General features: G+C 47.2%; 1 protein-coding gene across 1 annotated transcript; it reads right to left on the bottom strand.

The window, feature by feature from the left end:
* Positions 1-122: 122 nt before the first annotated feature.
* Positions 123-21,169, bottom strand: COPA (COPI coat complex subunit alpha). Its single transcript, XM_083813846.1, has 33 exons — positions 21,028-21,169; positions 20,130-20,243; positions 19,587-19,660; positions 19,230-19,310; positions 18,867-18,943; positions 18,211-18,320; positions 14,055-14,164; positions 13,439-13,538; positions 12,723-12,858; positions 12,202-12,284; positions 11,937-12,087; positions 11,539-11,605; positions 11,357-11,432; positions 9,191-9,273; positions 8,080-8,219; positions 7,082-7,167; positions 6,507-6,645; positions 6,005-6,167; positions 5,753-5,899; positions 5,267-5,456; positions 5,058-5,153; positions 4,594-4,682; positions 4,238-4,361; positions 3,849-3,938; positions 3,655-3,764; positions 3,375-3,452; positions 3,102-3,170; positions 2,744-2,880; positions 1,990-2,176; positions 1,792-1,902; positions 1,410-1,571; positions 1,115-1,309; positions 123-806 (listed from the first exon to the last, which is right to left on the bottom strand). Exons 1-33 carry the CDS (start codon positions 21,065-21,067, stop codon positions 747-749), a joined length of 3,675 nt encoding a protein of 1,224 aa, XP_083669972.1. The 5' UTR covers positions 21,068-21,169; the 3' UTR covers positions 123-746.
* Positions 21,170-21,189: the final 20 nt, after the last annotated feature.

The raw sequence follows: 21,189 nt of genomic DNA on the forward strand, positions 1-21,189 counted from the left end.
GAACTCTTCAGATCTGGCAGCTCAACAGCACAAAGGAGGGGGAGGTGGGACGTGAAAAGAGGAAATGTAATGTGGTATCTGCTGTAAATCAGTAAGAACAACTAAGCTGCAGAACAGGAAGATCTAGACAGTCAATTTACTTTATTCATGTAGTAAGAGGCAGATCATGTTGAGAAATGCTACTAGGACAACAAAACAGTCAACACTAGCACTTGGTTGCCTAGCTGCTCTCCAGCCACTTCTGAGGGCAGCAGTGCCTCGGTACCGGTTCCAGACAGTGCCAGCCTCTTTTTGAGACCCAGGCTTGACTCCTCCTGCTGCCCAGGTTGCAGCAGGATCTTTGAGCACTTCTTTTAGGAGCCCAACACTAAAGGACGTGAGAGGCAGTCCTTGCCTCTTGAGCAGTTTCTATTGAGCGCACTGTACTATACCCAGGTCTCAGCAAGAACCACACTTTATCCTCTGGATAAAAATGCCTGGAAGCAATGGTACACAAAACATCACATCAGCTGGATCAGATGCGAAAACAGGATCCCAAGTTAGAAACAGGATCCCTACTTAGAAGCAGCAGAGAGCCTCGCTACAGCATTCCTGGGTGGGGAAGAGCAGTTATGACACAGCACAGGTTAGCTACGGTGAAAAGACAACTAGAAGCTGGAATGGTGGGAGGTGAAAGTTTCCACACTGTGCTGTGAAACGGGACCATTTCCCTCTGATCCCACACCTCCCTGGGATGGGCACGTGCCTTAGCGGAACTGGAGTGGGCTGATCCGCAGCCCAATGACATCCTTGCCGATCTCTGTCACCTGAAGGATAAAAGGGAGATAATTAACGTTCAAAAGTAACAAAACAGCCTGACCCTGTATGCTGCGCTGACAGCCTAGATGGTTCTGAAGAACACACATTGCCAATCGCTGCAATGTCAGTCCCTGAAGGGGACTTTTAACCTACACTGTATTTCACAATTCCCAATCTGCTCCACCCCAAACGCCAAGTTCCCTGCCACTGACTCAAAACCCATGCTGACTCAAGATAGGGGGCACAAGGGGGAAGCTGCTGGAATCCATTCCAGCAGAAAACATCACAGACTGGGTCGCAACAGAGACTCCCTTACTGTTGTGACACGGCAGATCTGCCCCTGGAACTCAGGGCAGTAGCAGGCTCCGCTAAGTGGACACTTCTCCACGGGCTTGCCACGATAGATGGGTCGGTAAGAGGCGGCACAGATGTCAAAGGGGTTGTGCATGTCGTAGTTAAGCTGGTAGGTGTCAGTGGGATTCTTCTCGCACGCTGACAAGATCTTGCGGGTCTGCAAAAAGCAACCACATCAACCAGAGGTGCAGCTAAGAGGCAGTCCAAATACGGTCTGCCACAGCAAATATTTCTGGCAGTGCACCTCACAGACATACCTGCTGGGCCACCTCAGGCTTCGGACCCAGCTCTAGCAGCCGACGAGCAAAAGTAGCAGCTGTCTTGAAGTTTTTGAGTTTGAAGAAGAGGTTAAGTGCAGTGCGCAGTACCAAGATCATGTGGACAGGCTGCAGGTTGGAGTGGGTGAAATAGGCAGCCATCTGCAGCGGGGGCAAGGAGGAAAAGTGGGGATGCAATCATTACCTAGGACGTGAGAAACTGGATGCCCTGAAAATGCTCCAAGAAACACACCGACCCCTCCCAGGTAATCACTGCCACATCTGCTTTGAAGGCAGGAAATAGAATTCAGGATTCCTGACGCTTTTTTAAACCCAAAGGCTTCTCCCAGGCACTCAGCATGGAAATTCAGAGTTATTGTACCTCACAGATTCGCTTCTGGTGCTCCAGGGTCTCCTTGGGCAGCTTCTTCCGTTCAATCTCCATTGAGAGTCCTACGATATACTCCCGGCAAATGGCTATCAGCTGCTGGGCCTTTGGGAGAGGAAGACGGAGTCAAGCATTTGGCCTCCTGCCCCAGAGGCATGCAGACAATACGGACAGAAGAGATCTGCCCCTCACCTCAGCAATCTCCTGCTTGTTGTCTACCACCAGCAAGGGCACACTGAGCAAGATGGAGCGGAACTTCTCCACAGCCTCCTCAAACTTGCCAGCTGTAGTGAGCTGGTAGCACAGCTGCAAGCGCTGGATCAGGTCATTAAGCTTCAGTCCCACAGCAGGGAGAGCATTCTTCAAGCCAGCTTCTTTCCTGGGGGCAGAGAGGGGATGGGGGTACAAGCAGGACTAATACAGGGGCCAGCAAGAACACACCTGCATTACACAGTCAGCTCAGCTGCAAATACCAGCAACGTTTTGACCCAGGGCCATGCTGTTTTTCTTGGCCATTAGCTTAGCATAAAAGACACCTGTGCTTCCATTAGTTGTCACATTCAGTGCCCAGCTCTCTTTGCATTAACACACTAGAAAAATCTGGCTCATTTTTCTACAGCAGTTTCCAGCCACCACTAAAAATACACATCTGTGTTTCTCTAGACATCCCAAGCTTTAGCCTAGCTTTGTCAGAGGCAGGGCATTAGTGACAGAAAAGACAACACCCGACTGCCTCACTCTGTCTTCACCAAAAAAAATAAAAATAGCTCTTCAACATCTTAACATCTAACCATCAGCAGAAAAATCCCACTAAAGATGGAACACGCTTCCTATTAACGTCCAGCAAACAGGAAGGCTCCTCCCTTCAGAACTGAGAGTGAAAGACTCAGGGAGGTATACGGCACCAGGAAAAAAGCACAGAAGAGGAACTAACCCAGCTGCTTACCAGTTGCGATGTGGGTATCCATACATGGTAGGGAGACATGGCAGGGCTTGGTAGGTCGTACGGCCACGGGCATAGGTCTGCAGGAACAGCTGCTTGTAGGGTCCAAAGTTTGTTACTCCTACCTGGTCATGAAGGAGCTGGAAAGAATACATTGATGTGCTGAATAAAAGCTGTCCAAGGCCATACAGAAGCCACAGTCATCACTCAGGCTCACAGAACTTCTTACTTTACATCCAGAGAAAACAATGCATAAAATGATTCACAGTAGAACACAAAACAAAGCTTCAGACTGGATCAGAAATAAAAATACATGGGAAAAGGGCATTTTTTTCCCCCAGGAACTCCAAGTGTAACTTACTCTCATTGCTGTCTCAAAGGAGCCTGCCAGAATGTGGTCAACAGGAAGCTGTGAATTGTTACACCACACCTACAAGATGGGAAAAAAACATACAAGAGGAGTTGTGCATACGCACATGTTTTTCTGATCTTACCCTCATCACCCCCCGTTCCCCTTAACAAGTTCCTGTGTTGTGCTCACAGATGAAATGTTAGTAAGGTCTAAACCTGAAAAAAGCACCAAAGCAGAAAGAAAGCAGAAAGGTTCTCAAAAATCAAAGACGTGTGCTGTTACCTGAGCTGGGCTCGTGCCCTTGGTGGGTGGCACAAAGAATCCATCCTCTGCTCCTCCTGCTGGACCAGCAGGAACATCCTGGGGGAACACACAGAGCAGCAATTAGCGTGCAAGTTTCCAGCACCCAGATGAAATCAGAGGTAGCCAAGCCTCTGATGAAGCCCATAATGCTTTTCCCCCGTCCCCACCCCACCATGACTTGTCATTGCTTTCCTAAGTAACTACAACTGGGATAAGTGAGAAGCCTCCCAAAAGCATCGTCGTCTCAACAGCCCCTTACCAGTTCAGGGGGAAGATCCAAATCTTCTTCAACTTCCCATCCACCTCCTTCTTCCTGTCCTTTACCTAGACCTTCCTCTCCAAAGCCTTCTCCAGCATCCACAAAGCCATCTGCATGGGGAGGTGGAAAAACAGTTAGAGCTCCTACACAGACACATTTTCACTTCCGTAAGACACACTCTTCAATTTACCTACCTTCGTCCAGCTGCAATTCTGCATCTTCTCCCCAGCCCTCGGTGCCAACGTTGTCAATATCAATGTCAGCAGCTAAGGCACCCCCTTTGCCTAAAAAAGAAGGACAGGATTATTCGTTTACTCATCTCTGAGTCGGCCAGGTGTTAAGAAAAGAATTAAGTTAGGCCAGCATTCTCCCCTCCAATTGCCAAATCCTATCTTGTGTTAAAAGAACAAAGATTTTTAGAAGATTTGCCGAGGATGATGTAAATACCAAGCTGCAGTCCAGCCTCTACTAGTAACACACAGCAAATCCGGGATTTAACAGCAACAGACCAGGAGCCATGGGAACAAATATCTCTGTTCTCCATATCCCAACTTAACACGACCTTCCAAGTATAAAGCAATACCTTTGCTAGCAATTGTTCCTTCAAAGAACCCCTTGGAAACAGTCAGCAGTGGCCAGTTGGTATCCAGAGGCATGACAGGAGCAGGAGGCTGCAGCAGTTTTGCATTAGGATCAATGTCTGGAATCTGAGCAGAAAGGAGCAAAAAACAGCTAAAGGCCGTATAAGGAAAATCCCGTTCTTTGACCTACCCACCTCCATGCAACACAGTCTCAAGGTTTTGTGAGTAGTGACAGAAAAGGAATATGGTGTCTCCCTCTCAGAAAGGAGCTGTCACGCCAGTCACACTAACACCATGTCCCACTGCCATCTTCTTCCCAAAACTCTAGGGTTCTTGTTATGAAGCATCAGTCACTAACCGTTTCCTTTTCGGGATCAAAGGTTTCCTTCAGGTTTTCAGCTTCCTCATCCAGACCATGAGTTGCAGCCGTGAGATAGGCCAGGGACTCTGGAATTAAGTATAACAAACACGAGTGTGTGTTCTTTGTATTCTGGAGAAAGAAAACCTCTCATACCAACAAGCATGGCCGCACTGTCAAAAGGAAAGATTAGCAGCATACTAAAGTGTACAATTACACTTCTAGGGGCGCCACTGGATTTAGGACTAGTGTGAGCAGGCAACGACTGACCACCTGAATACGCTCCAAGGTGGTTTCACATCTCCTGGATTGTATTGTGACTCTTGGGTTACTTTCTCTGTCCATCCAGTTCAGTTTCTCAGTAAGAGATTATGCTCATCTCTCTCCAGAAATTACTGTTCACCCCCAAAACCTCTCCAGCTGCTCCTCAGTCCAGACAAACACATTAGACTAACATTACTCACTTTGCCCACAGTTCTTCAGGATCCTCACTCTCTCTGCCACATCTCCTAGGTATAAGGCATTCTGGTAGTGGCCACTCATATCCTTACGGATCTCAGCTAGACAGAAACAAAAAAAAGTCACGATAGCTCTGCTGTTCTTGGCCTTCTCTGGGATGCTGCTCATTCTCTCTGGGAGCTCAGCACCTCTTAATTCATTCTCCTGCACTCACCTATCTTCATCATCTTCCGAAGCTTCTCCAGATTGCCAGTGATAAGGTAGAGAAAGGAGAGCCTATCAAAGTTCTTGGTGCGCTGGTAGCACATCTCCACAATCTGGTGATTTCCCTGCAGTAATGCCACTTCTCCCAGTTTCTCCCAGCAATTCTTGTCATCCAGAGCCTTGGCTGCTTCCAGAGCAATCTAACAAGACAATTGATGCGGTTACAAGGTCAGATCTGAAAAAAAACCGCTCAACACACAAGACTTGAGCTTGATTCTCTGCCCCACCAAAAATACTGTGAGGGTTTGCAGAAGCAGGTTTCTCTACAGGCCTCTGTTGATAATGCCCCTTATGAAAAGCCGGAGATTACAAAGTTCACTGCACTAAATCATGCCTCCACATGAGGGCCTGCACCTTAGTAGGGCAGCTATCATCCCCAAAGTGACGACCCAAAAGACCCAAAATGCCCTTCTCACGGCACCATCCGCCACCTCACCTCAATGTTGCCACACTCCAGTGCCAGGCTGAAACGGGTCTTCTCATCTTTGACAAAGTGCAGGGCCACCTCAGGGTAGCCCTTTTTCTGCAGGTAGGCAATGATGGACTGGCCCACAAGCTTAGCATTCCTCACCATGTGCAGTACCTGCAAAGAAAAGGCCCAGGCAGTGAAGCTGACGTCACTTGCAAGGCATGCTCCTGAACCCCCAGGCCATGACCAAGAAATAGCGCAGAGTTTCTCATGCCTCACCTCATCGTACTTTCTGTTAATCAATGCCAGCTTGAATTTGAACTCTGTGGGATCAATGGTGAGGACCCTGGGGCGGCATTCTCTGTCCAGGCAGTACACGTTGTTCCCCTTCACACGGGTGACATAGATAGGAAGGTCCAGGGTGCGGATGATTCCATGATCCCTATGCCAACACACAGCACATGTGCACACCAACATTTCTGTATGGCCACATCCCTTACCTCAGAGGAGGCTCACTATGCTATTTTAGCCTGCAAGCCCCAGTCAGACGAATAGAGCAGCCACCCAACCCAGCAATAAAACACTAGCGCATAGGGTAAGCGCCCAAACATGAGCCAAGCGCATCTATTTAGCTCTAACTGTCTTGGGGTACATCCACACTGTAAAAGTGGAGTTGCACCAGCACTAACTTTGGCATCTGCCAAACAAACAAAAAATAAAAACACTGGTAGTCTGCACGAGGCCGGCCAGTTCAAGGACTCTGTTTGACTCTCAGACTTACCCTGTGGTGACAGCATATTTGATGTGGTTGCTGGTGGTATAGATGAAAACACCGCTTTCATCCCAGGCACCGCTCTTGACACGGATGTTTTCGTGGATGTTACACAGGGATTCTAGCTTTCTGTTGCAGATCATGATGGCTGGAGACAAAAGCAGAAAGGAGGAGGATCAGGTAACTCTACTCTTAAATATCTGACTCTGACTTAGAGCTTCTCTCTTCCACAGTCCCAGAAATAGGGACTATATTCAGATTTAGACATTAAGGAGATGATAGTAACCACAACAAAATTGTCACCATCTGCCCTTTTTTTTTTTTTTTTTTAAGAAAGACAAAATAGCTGATCCTTTTTGAGGAATATAGCAAATCATCTGTTCTATAAGCTTGCAAAAAGGTTTTACTAAAGAGAAAAAGCAGCAGGGCTCACACTGAATCCGTCTGCAGCTGCACCTTCACCACTAGACACAGCACTGAGCAGTTACTCTAGCAGATCACAAAAACAGGAACACGCTCCCAGCCAAGGAACGACCTAGCATGCACTGGAATCCAGGTGAAACACTGCAGCCTCCCCTGCTTACCATGCTTGGCCAGCAGAGCTACGTGGGACATGTCAGCCGACCAGATGACGTATTTCACCTTGGAGATCTTCACCGAGGCCAGAGTCCTGGAAAAGGACAGCACTGACGTTAGAGAGTTGAACAATATGCCTCCACAGCAAGCTCTATAATCAGCTACCAGTCTCCAATACACTGAGCCCAATTTGCAGATGCTCTGAATCCTCTTGATGCAATTCTGAAGCTACAAAATCACGCAACAAAATTCAGTGTCTCTCTAGTTCAACAAAACAAAGCTTTCTCCATGCCTGTGCAGTAACAAACACATCTGAGGTGACAACTGACTTGAAAAATATGGAGATGATTAAGGATGGTTTTAACAGAACAAAGGAAATAAGGTATTTACAAGTAAAATTTGCTTTAATAAATTTATCCATAACTTTCCCAACAACACTAGAAAGACAAAGACACAGAAATAAGGAAATGAAACTCCAAGCAAATTCTGGGACATAAGCTATCAAGACACACCGCATTTATCTGCTCCTAATCCAGAACCTTCTCAAACTGACAAAGATGGCCAAAAGCACCAGCTACTTGTCTGTTTCTTTGTGGCTAGCAACACATAACCAGCACAAACTTGCTATCATGCTCCAATTTAAAAGCATTTTGAACAGATAGAAAACCTAAGGGACAAGGCATCGGGCAAGCTTAGCTTGACTGAGTATAGGGTTTTTGATTTCTTTCCACTTTTATAGTACCCGATTCTGTAGTCACAGAATTTATAAGGATATGGCACACATCTCCCTATGATCAATGGCACAATGCCTGCAGCATAAACTGCACCTTGGCTATGTTTACACTCTGCTCTCCCTAACAGTTGTTAGCCGTGGTTTGGATCAGTCTGACGCAGCCTGCAGCTGATGCTGAATTCTGGAGTGCATTAATAGCTATTACTTGTCCCTAGAGGGCACACGCCAACAGGATTACAATATTAAAACTTCCCCCAGCAGACTGGATCTTACCGCTTCTGCTGCACGTCAAAGAGGGTGATGGAGTCTGCATCTCTCAGTAACAGGTTCCCTGTGCCAGCATAGAAAATCTCATCACAGTTCGGCACCTGCACCTTCTTCGTGATCTCATTCTTCAAGTTTTTGATTAGGATCTGCCATTCGATGAGAGGAAAACAAAACACAGCAACACAGGGCAGTCAGATAGAATATACAAAGAAATTTAGGATCGTTTTAGCTCAGAATTTTTGTATAACTGAACCTCAAGAGCCCAAGTTAAATACAAAGCCTTTCACAAGACAGGATCAGATATTATCCTTCTGGAAAACCCAACAACTTAAGTTTACCAGGGCGCAGACATAGGAGTGCGAGCTTTCCCTTTAACCCCACTGCTGTCGTTGTCAGCTAGCTGGTATAATTTTCAAGCTCTCCCTGCACTGAGTATATGAACAAAGTAAACATGAAGGGAAGGAGGGTGGGCGAACACAGGGTAAATAAAGGAGATGAGGAAGTTGTAAGGGGAGAACTGCAAGGAGAGAAAGGGAAGGCAGGGAGGAGTAACAAAACAGGTACAAGAAACTGTAATATACTAGGCAAAAAAAATACTGAATCAGATACAAAATAAATAGATAAATACTCTGCATTGGGCAAAGAGTAAGACTTTTCTTTCCCTTTCCACCAAGTAAACTGAAGTGGGGAGAACTTTCCATGACTTTCTTTCCCCCTTCTTTCTATTTCACTCCACAAGTGAGATCAAAGACCTTTATAAAAAACTAACCTGCTTTTTCAGCATTTCCTCATTACTTGCATGCTATGAAAGCAACCTGGGTGGCTTCACAGCCCTGTTCTGGTCAGCTGTCATTTCTGAACTCACCTGCAGTAGCAGGCTTCCAGCAACTGAGCCAGCGTTTACCATAAATTAAATAATATTTCAACTCCCTACATTTTCATTGTATTATATTTCTTCATGTGTTATCTGCAGCTCACTTTCTATTGAGAATGCCTTGCCAGTCTATGTGGATCTCCAATAATTCTGTTAACCCAATCTCCCACTATTCCATTTGCACGTTTCCAAATGACAATATTCCCCGTTAAAAAGATGACCCTATTAAGCCTGTCCCCTTACCGAATGCATTCGATCCAGGACTGCAAAGCGGTTACGAGCTACCCACACAGCTGTTAGCCCGGAGGAACGTTTCCCTTCAGGGGCTAGGGAGAGAAAGACGCAGGCAGTGAATAAAACCTCTGGCAGGCTCTTATGGCAACACATTAGTCAGTCTTGTTTGATCCCATCTTGGCTGTTGTAGCTGCTTCCTACTAATTCATGTTTAACCTGAGGCTATTCGCAAGACTCATTTCCTCCCCCGATGTCCTTTCAGATCGCAGCATGGCCAGCGCCAGCCCTTCTCTCCAGCCAAGGCACAAGACAAGTGGCTGTCTGTACCGCCAACGCCACTGCTTGGCGCTGAAGCGGGCCATCCTGGGCGACAGCACAGTCTGTCAAGCTAACGAGCGGAGCCTTGCTGGCCAAACAAACCGAGCAGCGAGGGTCCCGGCTTCAATGTAAGCCCCCCTCCCTCTCCCCCCTGCAAACTGACATAACGAGCTGGAGGAGAAAGGCTGCACTCTCCGCAGCACGCAGCTGTTCTCTCAGTTTTAAAATGCTAATACAAACACAGCGCTCTGCACGTCAGACACGCATAAAGAACCATGCTGCAGGATTTTTCAGATGCAGAGAAGGTTTTGAAACAGGAGAAGGGAACAAACAAGCGAGGCGAGAGAGTTGCTACTGCTCTGGTAAAACAAAATTTCTCCTTCTTTAGTTCGCAATCCCCCTTCTCTCTGGTCCTCCCGCTGCTCAACACGAATGTTTTTGCAGACCCACCCACCAGACTGGGGACTATTTCACCACGCACAGTACTGTTTGTGGCAGATCTACAGCCGAACAAATGACTTAAACCTGACTGCCTCAGCCCTCAGTTACTACCCTACGCAAGAAAGACTGGTCTAAATTCTATTTCCAGCTCTGCTTAGGGTTTTCTGATGGCAACTTCACCTGTTTTTCTGAACTGCCACAACGCAGCATTTTTACTGGCTTTAGATCTTTAACACTGGCTGTACCTCATTCAGAAAACGACTGAAGTATTTTACCCAAAAGATGATTAAGGGGTGATAAGGAAGTTTAGCTTCCCTTGTAGGTCAGGTAAATAAACTGAAGGGCACGAGGATGAGAAATCCAGTGCACGTGTTAAATATCTACATTACAGACCAGGGAAATCACGAGAACTCTGCATACACGGCAGTTTGTTAAAGAAAATATTTATCAGCTAGTAGAATTACACGCTGTTCTTGAAAATGCATTAAAGGTGCTTAGTTTTCATGAGGCCTTGACACCTCCTCCTCCAGAAGAGGATAAAACCTCTTCTGGAATAAACCCTTTCCTCTCTAAAAGGGTGACAAGCCAGGTGTCCCCAGACAAGTCAGCTTTGAATGACTCAATCAAAATTAATATTTATAATATCCTCAGTAGCATTTCACCTATATAAAGTTACCAAAAAGCTCCCTTTCTCTGTCTCTCCAAATATACCTGCTGACTGTACTCAGCAAAGAAACCTTCCCTTCATTAGATCTGCAGAAATCAATAGATGTGAGAACAAGCGAGCTGGATTCCAGTCTAACACATTCATCACTCCCACTCATTTCGAAATCTTTACTGCCATGACGACAGAGGCAGGAGAAACCAGCTGGAGTTTCAGATCCCAAATGGAATTCACAGTTAGGAGAAAGATTTTTTTTCTTTTCCTAAATCATGTTTTGACTTGTAAATTGCACAAAACTGATCTGGAATTTGCCGAGAGGAAGAATGAACACTGGCACCCTGGCACTGTCACTTTTACAGCCACTTTTCAGAGTATAAAACCTCTTCGAACAAAATATATATGGTTAAAATCCATCTCTGTTGACAAGCCAGGAATGCTGCCTGCTGCGTCGAAAGGGAAAATGGAAAGTTACTAATAACAAAATTATAAAATATATATTTGTAGCAGTAAAAGTTTGGGATGAACATGAATTTTTCAAGTCAGTGTCGTGTGATATAGTAAGCAGGAAGCCTGCCAAATGATGTGTGCTGCAGGGACATTGGGAAACATGAAGAAAAAAAATCCACTGAGAGGCTTACAAAAATGAAACTTTTTTATATATAACACACACATAGTTGGAGAGAGGAGGAGGAGGAGACAGCTATACAACAATAAACGCTCACAGGAATAATGTGAAATAAGAAAGTGCCTACCATCCGGATTTTGGGAATCTGCATCCTTGGGAATGGTGTACAGATCATAGGTACTGTTCTCCAAGTTGCTGGCTCTCTGCGCAAAGATGGGGGGAAAATTTCCAGGGTGGGATTTCAAAGAACTGCCATTCACAGCCTCATGCAAAGTTCTTTAGCACGTTACATAGCAAAACTTGACTTACTGTGCAGAGAAGGACAGCGTTCTCAGCTGGGTTGTATGACATGTTGAACACAGGGAACTTGGAACCGCTGAACAGAAGTCATAAATAAAAGAAAGTTACAGTGAAACAAGATTATTTCTAACACTCATCTTCACTTTTTTTTTTTAAATAAACTGAGTGCCAAAAAATGCTGTTTTGATGAATTTCCTGAACCACCTGGAAACACTGTAAGAACACCAGCATTTTATAAATGAAAGCTGGCATTTCAGTCTGAATTACTGCAAACTTAAAGCCAGTTACAAAAAAAAGTTACATCTATGCAGAATGTGACAATCTGACCTATCTGTACGTGAGGAACTAACAAGGGATTAAAGATGCTAGCAACGCCTTTCATAATATGCTAAGTACTCATCTCTTACCTTCGCAGCTGCATGACAGCAACATCTTTGGAACTGTTAAAATCAAGCTGGCGGAGGAAACGGTCCTTCACATAATACAGCATGTTCCCATGCACAGCATAAGCAGGCCGCTCACGCTCCAATTTGAACACAATCATGCCACCGTCATGGCCTGGGAAAAGGCATGCAAGAATTCAAACGTGAATTGAATCCTGTGGGTTTTCTCATCATGGAGATGCCAAGACCAAGCCCTTCAATGCTTTTTTTGTTTTGTTTTGTTTTTTACCTGCAGCAAAGAGGTTGAGGTTGGGATGAGCTGCCAATACCCAAAAGCGATCGTGATCACGGCGAAAGGTCTGAACACCCGTGCTAAACACGCAACATAAGAAATAAGGAGTATAAACAAAATGGAAACTCTGCCGTATGCTCCGGGTCCCCAAATAAAGATCCCAAACTTCAGACTAATCTCTAGCATTCAGCATGGGGAGTCCACACAGAGTTCAAAACACTGTATTCATAACCTTCTGCCAAATAATATATTCTCATTTAAAACATTTGCAGCAGCAACATCACTAGACAAGTCAGTCTTCTTCCACTTGCTTTCAGACAATTGCAAGCCTTGCCCATAACACGCATCTCAAAGGGACAGCAAACATGAAAAACATTTCTTTCTCAGTAATTATCAAACACTAGAACTAATGTTTTAAGAAGTTCTGGTCTTCAGTTTCTCTAAGAATAATTGCAGGCCTCTCACATGTGTAAAAACTTCCACGATGAGGTTGAGGCAGACGCCTGACATGCACTAACCGTTTCGACATATCCCAGACACGGATGCTTTTGTCTTCTGAATTGCTGAGGATCAGTTCCTGCCGGGGGTGGAAGACGGCACACGAGACATTGTTGTAATGTCCTCGGCAAGTGTCAACCTCCCAGGCCTTGGATTCTAACCAGAAGTGGAAAAGAAAGAGGAAACTAATGCTTGAACAGGTTAAGTTATTCCACAGGAGAAAACACAGCAAACACCTTAATGAAGTGGGCTCTATCAGCCTATTACTAAACCATTCCCTGCAATTTATTTTTGTGACGTTTAACTGCTAGCACAGTTTGCCTGAGAAACAGATAAACCAGGTTTCCAAAAAGGTGCAAAGAATTTTATATAGCTTAGCTGGACTGAGCTGGCAAAAGGGCATCCATTCCTGGTGAAGTGCTTCTCATTCTAGAATCATCTCCCTTTCTTATTCCATTGGCGCATATTCAAAAAAACTTTAGAGGCAATCTTTTCTGTTCCTACAAACCTCTGCTCAGCAGTGCATGCAAATCAAAAGCAGCTAGAAGTGTTTGCTCGGGAACTGAGCCCTCTTCAGACTGCAAAAGCCAACGCTGTTTGGGATTATTTACCACTGCATCCTACATACATGCTTGCAAAATGTAAATTACCTTCAGGTTCAGCCTACAAACGTTCAAACAAACTTCAGTTCTTAACACCCTTCTCCCCAGGGGTTCCCCCTGGAGAATCCACTTACCATTCATCCGCCAGATCTTCACTTGTCGATCATCAGCTCCTGACACAATAAGCGGCATTGTGGGATGGAAGGCAGCCCAGTTCACTCCACGATCGTGGCCCTACAGGGCAAAAAGAAAACAGTCACTTGAAGCAGGTTAGTGACTGAACGTAACGAGCAAAGGAAAAACGAAGTGACAAGACTGCAGACGGGCTTGCCAAGACGCAGCTCTCGCTATTTTTTGTACGCCATGCTGCTCATACCAAATGCTTAGACACACTTTGCCCACAGTAACGAGCTTTGCAGATACCATCCTTCACCAGCAGAGCAGCACCACTTCCCAGCTTTAACAAGCCATTACAGAATGCTGCTTCCAGTAACACAAGGCAATAATGTCCGCTATTTAATGGAGCTTTTAGCCATACAGAGAGAACGGTACTCGTTAGGTTTCAGTGCAAACGTCTCCAGATTTCAATTTACGGAATTCTTGGAGCACGTTACTCCACTGAGCCGGGGCTGGTATTTTAACTCTTTTCCCTCTGCTATTTTTCTGGCCTTTTAGAGCGTCATTTGGGTCACAAGGATTTCAACTAAACAAATTTGAAAAGGTTGTAGAGCACACACACTGACACTGTACCTCAAGAACGTGCTTCACAACTGCATCTGTTGTCCCAAACAAATCCACCCCTGTTATTCCTCTGACATCCGATTCCACAGCTCCGGGGGACAGGTTCTTCTTCCTTAGGCCTTGCAGAACAAAGGGGAAGGAGAAACAGGGTGGAGGAAGCAGAAATTATATAATCAAGGCAACAATCCTTATCCAGAAACTAGTTGAGCGCTCTCCCATGTTGTTTACATACATCTTCAGGTGGAAAGTGAGAACTTGAAGGAGTGGAAGAGGGTGAGACATATCCAGGACTCCCTTCCACTTCCTCCAAAAGCACAAGCTAAGATTAGACATACCAAAAAGAAAAGTCTGCAATGCAGTGCACCACTGAAAGGATCACCTCAGCTCACTGGGACACAGACAGTGGCACTTCAGCAAAGGGCTGAGGCATTCTGATTTCTCTTCCTCTCATTCCTCCTTCACTGAATTGAGCTTGCAGCTTTCAGGGGACTTTTCAACCATGCCACTCTGCCCAAATCCATAATCCTGAGGTCATCAATCTGCCTGGGCACAGGATATTTTGGGGGAGCTAAAACTATAGGAAAAAAAAGCCTGTTCCTGATTCTGAAGAACACTAAGTTTTCCCAATTAAAACAGACGTACTTCAAGCCATTCCTCATTAAAACGCAATGTAACACAGTATGGAAAGAAATGAAAAGAGACTCTCATCTGACAGTGCACAGGGAAAGACTGTACATAAAACACTAAAACAGAACTTAGAAAATACCCTTTTAGATTCAAAAGTACTTGGCCCAAGAAAGCTATCATGGAGTTCATAGAGTAAGAAAAATCTGTCTAGGATAAATGAAGAATTGCACTTCTGTGGAGACCAACAGAGAGGGAAGTACAAGAAGAGAATAAACGATACAGAAGGCAAAAATTATTTTCTAGTTGCAATTCTCATTCCCACACTCCTCATAGATTAGCAGCTCAGCATCTCAACAAACCCTCCTGCGAAGTTAGGCTGATGAAATGACCGTGACAAGCAGCGCCTCAGAGCAAAGCACAAACGCTCAGCACACCGAGTGAGGTGCACACACAGATGGTCCAAGTAACGATGATGATGAACTTGAACGGCTGAGTGGAAACTTCTACAAAGCTGGCACAAACCACCCCAGAAAGGAGGAGTAAAACATACATAACCCAGAGGAGGCGAGGGAAGAAACGTAGGATTTTCAGAAGAGAAAATACTTGAGCCTTTGACAAGCCAGTGAAACAGGACTGGAACACAAGTGGAAAATTTCTGGCATAACTGCACAAATCTAAGGAAAGGCAGAACACTCGCAGAACATAGCAGCTTCCTGTGTTGCTCTGGGGAGAGAGCAGGGACAGAGAGGGGACTGGCAGCAGAAAGGCAGATATTAGGCACTCTAGGGACAGCTGTTTAGAAGAACAAAAAAAACCTGAAGAGCAGACTCAGATGGACATGCACACAAGCACTCAGAAGAGCAGGTATTAGAACAACCAGAGGAAAAGGGGCAACATACTGCCGGTGAATCACACGTTGGAAGTTAGGAAAGAAGGAGAAAGAGACCAGTGAAGCATCAGGACACTCCTGGCACCCATTTTCTGGAACACCTGGCTGATGTGTTAGAGACAGCACTGACCTACATGTACGTGGTCCTTTACAAATTCTTTTCTTCTATCATCTTCCTCACAATTCGGGCCCCATACCTGAGGTCAGCAACCTACCCAAGGCGGAAACTAAAGAGGGCTCTTGGGTACTGACTACACCCCTGCTGGGCTTAGGTTCCTTCTGGCCCCTCCAATCCACCCGCGTTCAGTGGATGAGCAGAGAAGCGAAGTGGGGGCTGAAGTTGTACCAAAGGTTTTGCCAGCCATCACCACACATGCACAGAAGGTGGTGCTCAAGGAGAGGCAGCCCAGGTCTACGGGTGCCACGTGGGGACTTTCAGCCGAGATCCTCCCAGTCCCAGGGCGTCTCGGCACCACCAGCCCAAACCCTCAGGTGATCCTCACTTAAGCACGTCACCCAGATCAACTAAACGGAGTCCTGACGGAACAAGGGTGTTTTTTGCCAAGCAACAGACATCAGTTATTTGCCAACCAAGAGGAAGGTTAAACAGGAGTTGGTGTGTGGTGGGTGTTAAAGCGCAGACAGAAAGCACTCTGATCAGAGTAAGACCACCAGCATCCTCCTCACTGGTTAATACTTGAAAAGAAACAAGAGAAAAACAGATTATTTTGTAGATTTTGCAGGTTAATATCAGCCACATGAGCAAGGACTTCATTCCACAGCACAGGTGAACAGTACAACACAAATGTTCATGCATTTTAATATATAAACAAGCTTATTCTGACTGTATTCACACTCTCTCTCAGCAGATTAGCAGGAAATAGACCCTTCAACCTCCAGCTTATTTGTTTTATGCTGAAGATCCTTTATCAGCAGGTTTCAAACCAAAGACCAGTAAATTTGTGGGAGTTCAGAACTACAAGGCAATCTTCACCCTGGTCTGGTCTGGGTCATGCTCCTCATCCCTCACACTCTGCCACAGCCACCAACAAAGCTGAGTTTTGGGAGGGAGAATTTGGAATACGACCTTTAAATTCATTTAACTGGGGGCATCAAAGATCCAGTACTAAAAACCCCAAAGCCTGGTGAAAAATAATCCCACTGATGTCAGCAGAAGCTGCAAGTTATAAGCAGCACTCAGAAATGGAGTTAAAGCTCAACATCACATGATGCTCTCTCTGATTAGGATTATGTGGATAACAGGAATCAGACAAAATGTGGAAATAACCATTTCCAGCAGGCTGCTAGAGCCAGAACAGAGTCCTGCTGAGGACGGAAGCCATTTGGGGGAAAAACTTTTTTGGGGGAGAAAAAAAAAAAAAAGTACTATTTTCAATCTGTTTAACATCTACCCGTGTTTTTCTCCACACGCTAATATTCCTGCAGTGTCGTGTCTGACTGGAGCGACAGCTGAGTCAATAATTCAGCATGTCTCTAAAACCCCTCATCACATATCAGCTGAGGAAAAAAAAAAAGCCCTGTACCATCTCCAAACCAATTTGGCAGCTGGAACTCTGCTGAGAGAGAGCGTCTGTGGGAGAACGCAGCAGCAAAGCTTCCTAGCAGAATAGCTGTTAAACTCCCCGTGCTGGCAGTACGGAGAGGGGGACAGGTTTTAAATAACCAGGATATCCTGTCCCCGGCCCCTACTGTTGACACAGCTGGCCATGTCTGAGCGTGTACTACAAATAACGCAGCATGCCCAACCAAAACTGCAATGGCGAGAGCGGCAGATCAGATGAAGGGCCTCGGTCTGTCTCTAGAATAGTTTAAGTTGTGTCCTTAGTCCTCCCACCGGCCCCTTCTCCACCTATTTTCTTGGCTTTTAGCTTTTTGTTTACGGATCCTACGCGATTCCACTGAATCACCTCGTGGCCTTAGGTATAACCTAAGGAACACCTCAGACATCAGCAAAGGACTTTGGACTTTTGACTTGCAACTCCTGCTCTGATCTCCAGGCCACGCCTTGCTTTATGAAAGACAAGCAGACCGGACGACGAAGAAATTCCTAACGTTATCGTCCTGTCACTACCCACAATTAAGCCACCAAAAAGATCCCCTGCCCATAGTGCGATGAGCAGAGAGGCCTTTTTATCTTTATCTCAGAACAAATGACTTGCTGCTGCCTCCAAGAGATCTTGAAAGGGATCAAGGTGACCCAGAATGTTTAGAATTTTTCCTACAAGTCTTGCACATTGGCAAAGCTGATCAGCCGACAGCGCCGTTGCCCATTCTGACAGCAATACTTGTTGCCTGTGTTGGCTATAAAAATCAAACTCTTAAGAGTTTGTTGGGCTGCACAAACCTACAGCTCACATCTACTGCTGCAGAAGGCTGCTTCAAGCATAAAGTTGGACTAGATGAGCCCCAGAAGTCCCTTTCAGCCAACAATCTACAGCTTCTTGAAAAATGAGGGGGACTAGATCCCTGCCAAACACCTAACGTTCTTCCTGAGGCTCCTCGAGCTGACAGGCTACTCTTCCTGCTCTCGGGTCGGAACCAACTTTTGCCTGCCTCGTTTGGCTTTCAGCAATTGCAGTTTTGAAGTGGGCCTTGCCACCGGACACCCCCTCGATCTGGGCAGCTCACCAGAAATATCCCAAACGCGCACAGTCTGATCCAAGCTGGCTGACACTACCAGGTCCTCAGAGGGGTGAAACTGGGCACACATCACATAGTGGTTGTGTCCTGTCAGCACGCTACAACAAAAAGGACAGAAAACGCCATTTAAACATAAGATACATTAGCACGCACTCTGATTTGCACCAACAGCAATAAGCTCAGTCTCAGAAGGGACAAAGAGGAATATGGTTGATAATACTTGGAAGGGAAATACAAGAATTCAAGAATTCTTCTTGAAGAATTGAATTCTTCTTGAAGAACTCTTCAAGAATTATCACAGCTACTCAACACAGCTGTTCTCAATGAGAACATTCAGGGGCTGGCTCACTGATATCAGTAACTTCACCGGTATCAACACCGCTGCATCTTATTTTAACTTCGAAAAATTTTCAACCAAACACCACAGGAATTTACAAACGTGTTTAGTAGTATCAACGTAAGTGAGCAAAAGTCACAACTGACAGAAATCTTCATTACTAATCTGTTGGGGTTTTTTTGTCAGTTCTGTTCCCTCAACTATGCACAGTTTGAAATATCGATATCACCTCCCACTCGAAAACAACAAACGAGGATAGCTCGCACCCAAGCCCTACAGTTATTTTTAAAGCATCCACTGATTTTACCAGACACAAGTTCTGGACTGCCAGTTCCAAACCCGAATGGTCTGATCATCAGAAGCACTCAAAATCCACGGATATTCCTAAAAAGACAAAGCAGTTTGCACATGAAATAATACACCCCCACACACATTCCCTCCCTCCAGCATTTTTCAGTTGCCGCCCAAAATTACCCTCTTTTATTTTATTTCACTTAAGATCTAGGAGGCAGAATTTATGCCTCTCACATCTCTAAAAAGGACCACGCCTCTACTTTTTCCTTTGGCAGAGCTTCCTTAGCAAAGATTCCCATCCAAGGAAGCAAAAGAGATTTCCACTCACACAGGAGGAACACGGGCACGCACCGGGGTAAGTACTAGAGGAGCTTACGTGGTGGAAGAAGGTGGTGCGGATGTAATCCAGGTGTCCGAGCAGAGTGAAAAGGCAGCGGCGCAGTTTGTAATTCCACACCTGAGCAACACAAAAGCAGCGCAATGAGGGTACGTGCCCCAGCCAGCTAGATTTTTTTGTGCTTTTTTGCAATAGGCTAAAGATTTTAGTCTTTTCATTCACCTACAAGCCTCTCCCTCTTCCAGTTTAAGATATTTCTAATGCAAGCCATAAAAAGACTTCAACTTGCTGCAATTACCACTAATTCCTCTGAAACAGCAGAATCATAATTCCTGAAAAATTCCCTCCCCGGGCAATGCCTTTTAAAGAAAAATTGTAAAAGGAGTAAAAGGTTACCTTTATTTTATAGTCATCGCCTCCAGAAACAAACAGAGGCTGCTGTTTGTGGAAATCAATCCCTCGAACGGGTCCTATGAAAAGGAAGAGAAGGTTGGACGAGGCAGGCTGACTGACAGCTGGAACAGTCCCTTACATCCCATGAGGGGGGCGTTTTGCACTCCCCATTGCATTTTTTACTACAGATAAGTTGAAAGGTTCAAAGCAACAAGAGGCCACTTTAGAGGATGGTATCCCACTCCTAAACACCTTCCTTTTCATCGGCACGCTTGCAGAAAAACGTCGCAAAGCACCCAAACCCTTTGTACTTATACCCACATATCTATTTTTCCACCAGAAACGAATCCTGCCCCACTTTATTTGCGGGGAAGCGGTGCTCAGAAAGCACCAAGCCGGCCACTACGAACAGCAGGGTGCAACACCCACCGCCGGCAGCCCCGCAGAGCCGTTCAGCCCTGCTCCTGCCCCGCACGCCGCCCCCCTCGGCCCCCAGTCCTGCTCCTGCCCCGCACGCCGCCGCCCTCCCCTCACCCCCCCGCTGACCGTCGTGCTCGTCGAACTTGTCGATGAGGGTGCACATCCGATAGTCCCACAGCTGGATGACGCCGTTGTGCAGGCTGGTGAGGATCCAGGGCCGCTTCGGGTGGAAGCTGAGCCCTGCCGAGGCACGGAAAGGGGGGATGAAGGGGCCAGGCCGGGACAAAGCACCCAGTGCAGCCTCAGGAACCCCCCTCATGACCCCCCCGGACCTCCCAGGAGCCCCCTCAGGAGCCCCCGAAGGCCCCCCAGGACCCCCCCAGAGCCCCCTCCCGGACCACCCCTTAGGACCCCCCGGGAGCCCCCCTCAGGAGCACCCCCAGGACCCCCCCCGGAGCCCCTCCCCAGACCCCCAGGAGTCCTCTCAGGAACCCCCGGAGCTCCCCTCAGGACCCCCCAGGGACCCCCTCAGGAACCCCCGGAGCTCCCCTCAGGACCCCCCCGGAGCCCCCTCAGGACCCCCCCAGACCTCCCAGGAGCCCCCTCAGGAGCCCCCGAAGGCCCCCCAGGACCCTCCCGGAGCCCCTCTCAGAAGCACCCCCAGGACCCCCCAGGACCCCTCAGGACCCCCCCGGAGCCCCCCCCCAGACCTCCAAGAGTCCCCTCAGGACCCCCCCGGATACCCCCTCAGGACCCCCCCGGAGCCCCCCTCAGGACCCCCCCGGAGCCCCCCTCAGGACCCCTCAGGACCCCTCAGGACCCCCCCGGAGCCCCCCCCCAGACCTCCAAGAGTCCCCTCAGGACCCCCCCGGATACCCCCTCAGGACCCCTCAGGACCCCCCCGGAGCCCCCCTCAGGACCCCCCCGGAGCCCCCCTCAGGACCCCCCCGGGGCTCCCCCCGCGGCCCAGTCCCACGACTCCCAGGCCCCCTCTGGTTCCCCCGAGCCCCCCCTCCCCCGCTACCTTTCACCCGGGCCGATTTGGTCTCGAACTTGGTCAGCATCGCGCCCCCACCGCCGGCCGCCTCCGCCGCCCCGACCCCTCCACGTCGGCGTCCCGGAAGCGGCCTCGCCTTCCGCTTCCGCCTCCCGGACCAGCGAGACGCGGTCCTCCCGGCGGCACAGA

Source organism: Anser anser (assembly GCF_964211835.1).
Source record: "Anser anser genome assembly, chromosome: 28".
NCBI classification, from domain to species: domain Eukaryota; kingdom Metazoa; phylum Chordata; class Aves; order Anseriformes; family Anatidae; genus Anser; species Anser anser.

Bases quoted from the DNA above. Each gene is read 5' to 3' on its own strand.
- COPA (XM_083813846.1), bottom strand. From the start codon at position 21,067: ATGCTGACCAAGTTCGAGACCAAATCGGCCCGGGTGAAAG. The intron at 11,433-11,538 runs GTAAGTCAAGTT...ATCTTTGCGCAG, and splicing joins ACGCTGTCCTTCTCTGCACA to AGAGCCAGCAACTTGGAGAA. The intron at 8,220-9,190 runs GTAAGGGGACAG...ATCGAATGGCAG, and splicing joins TCCTGGATCGAATGCATTCG to ATCCTAATCAAAAACTTGAA.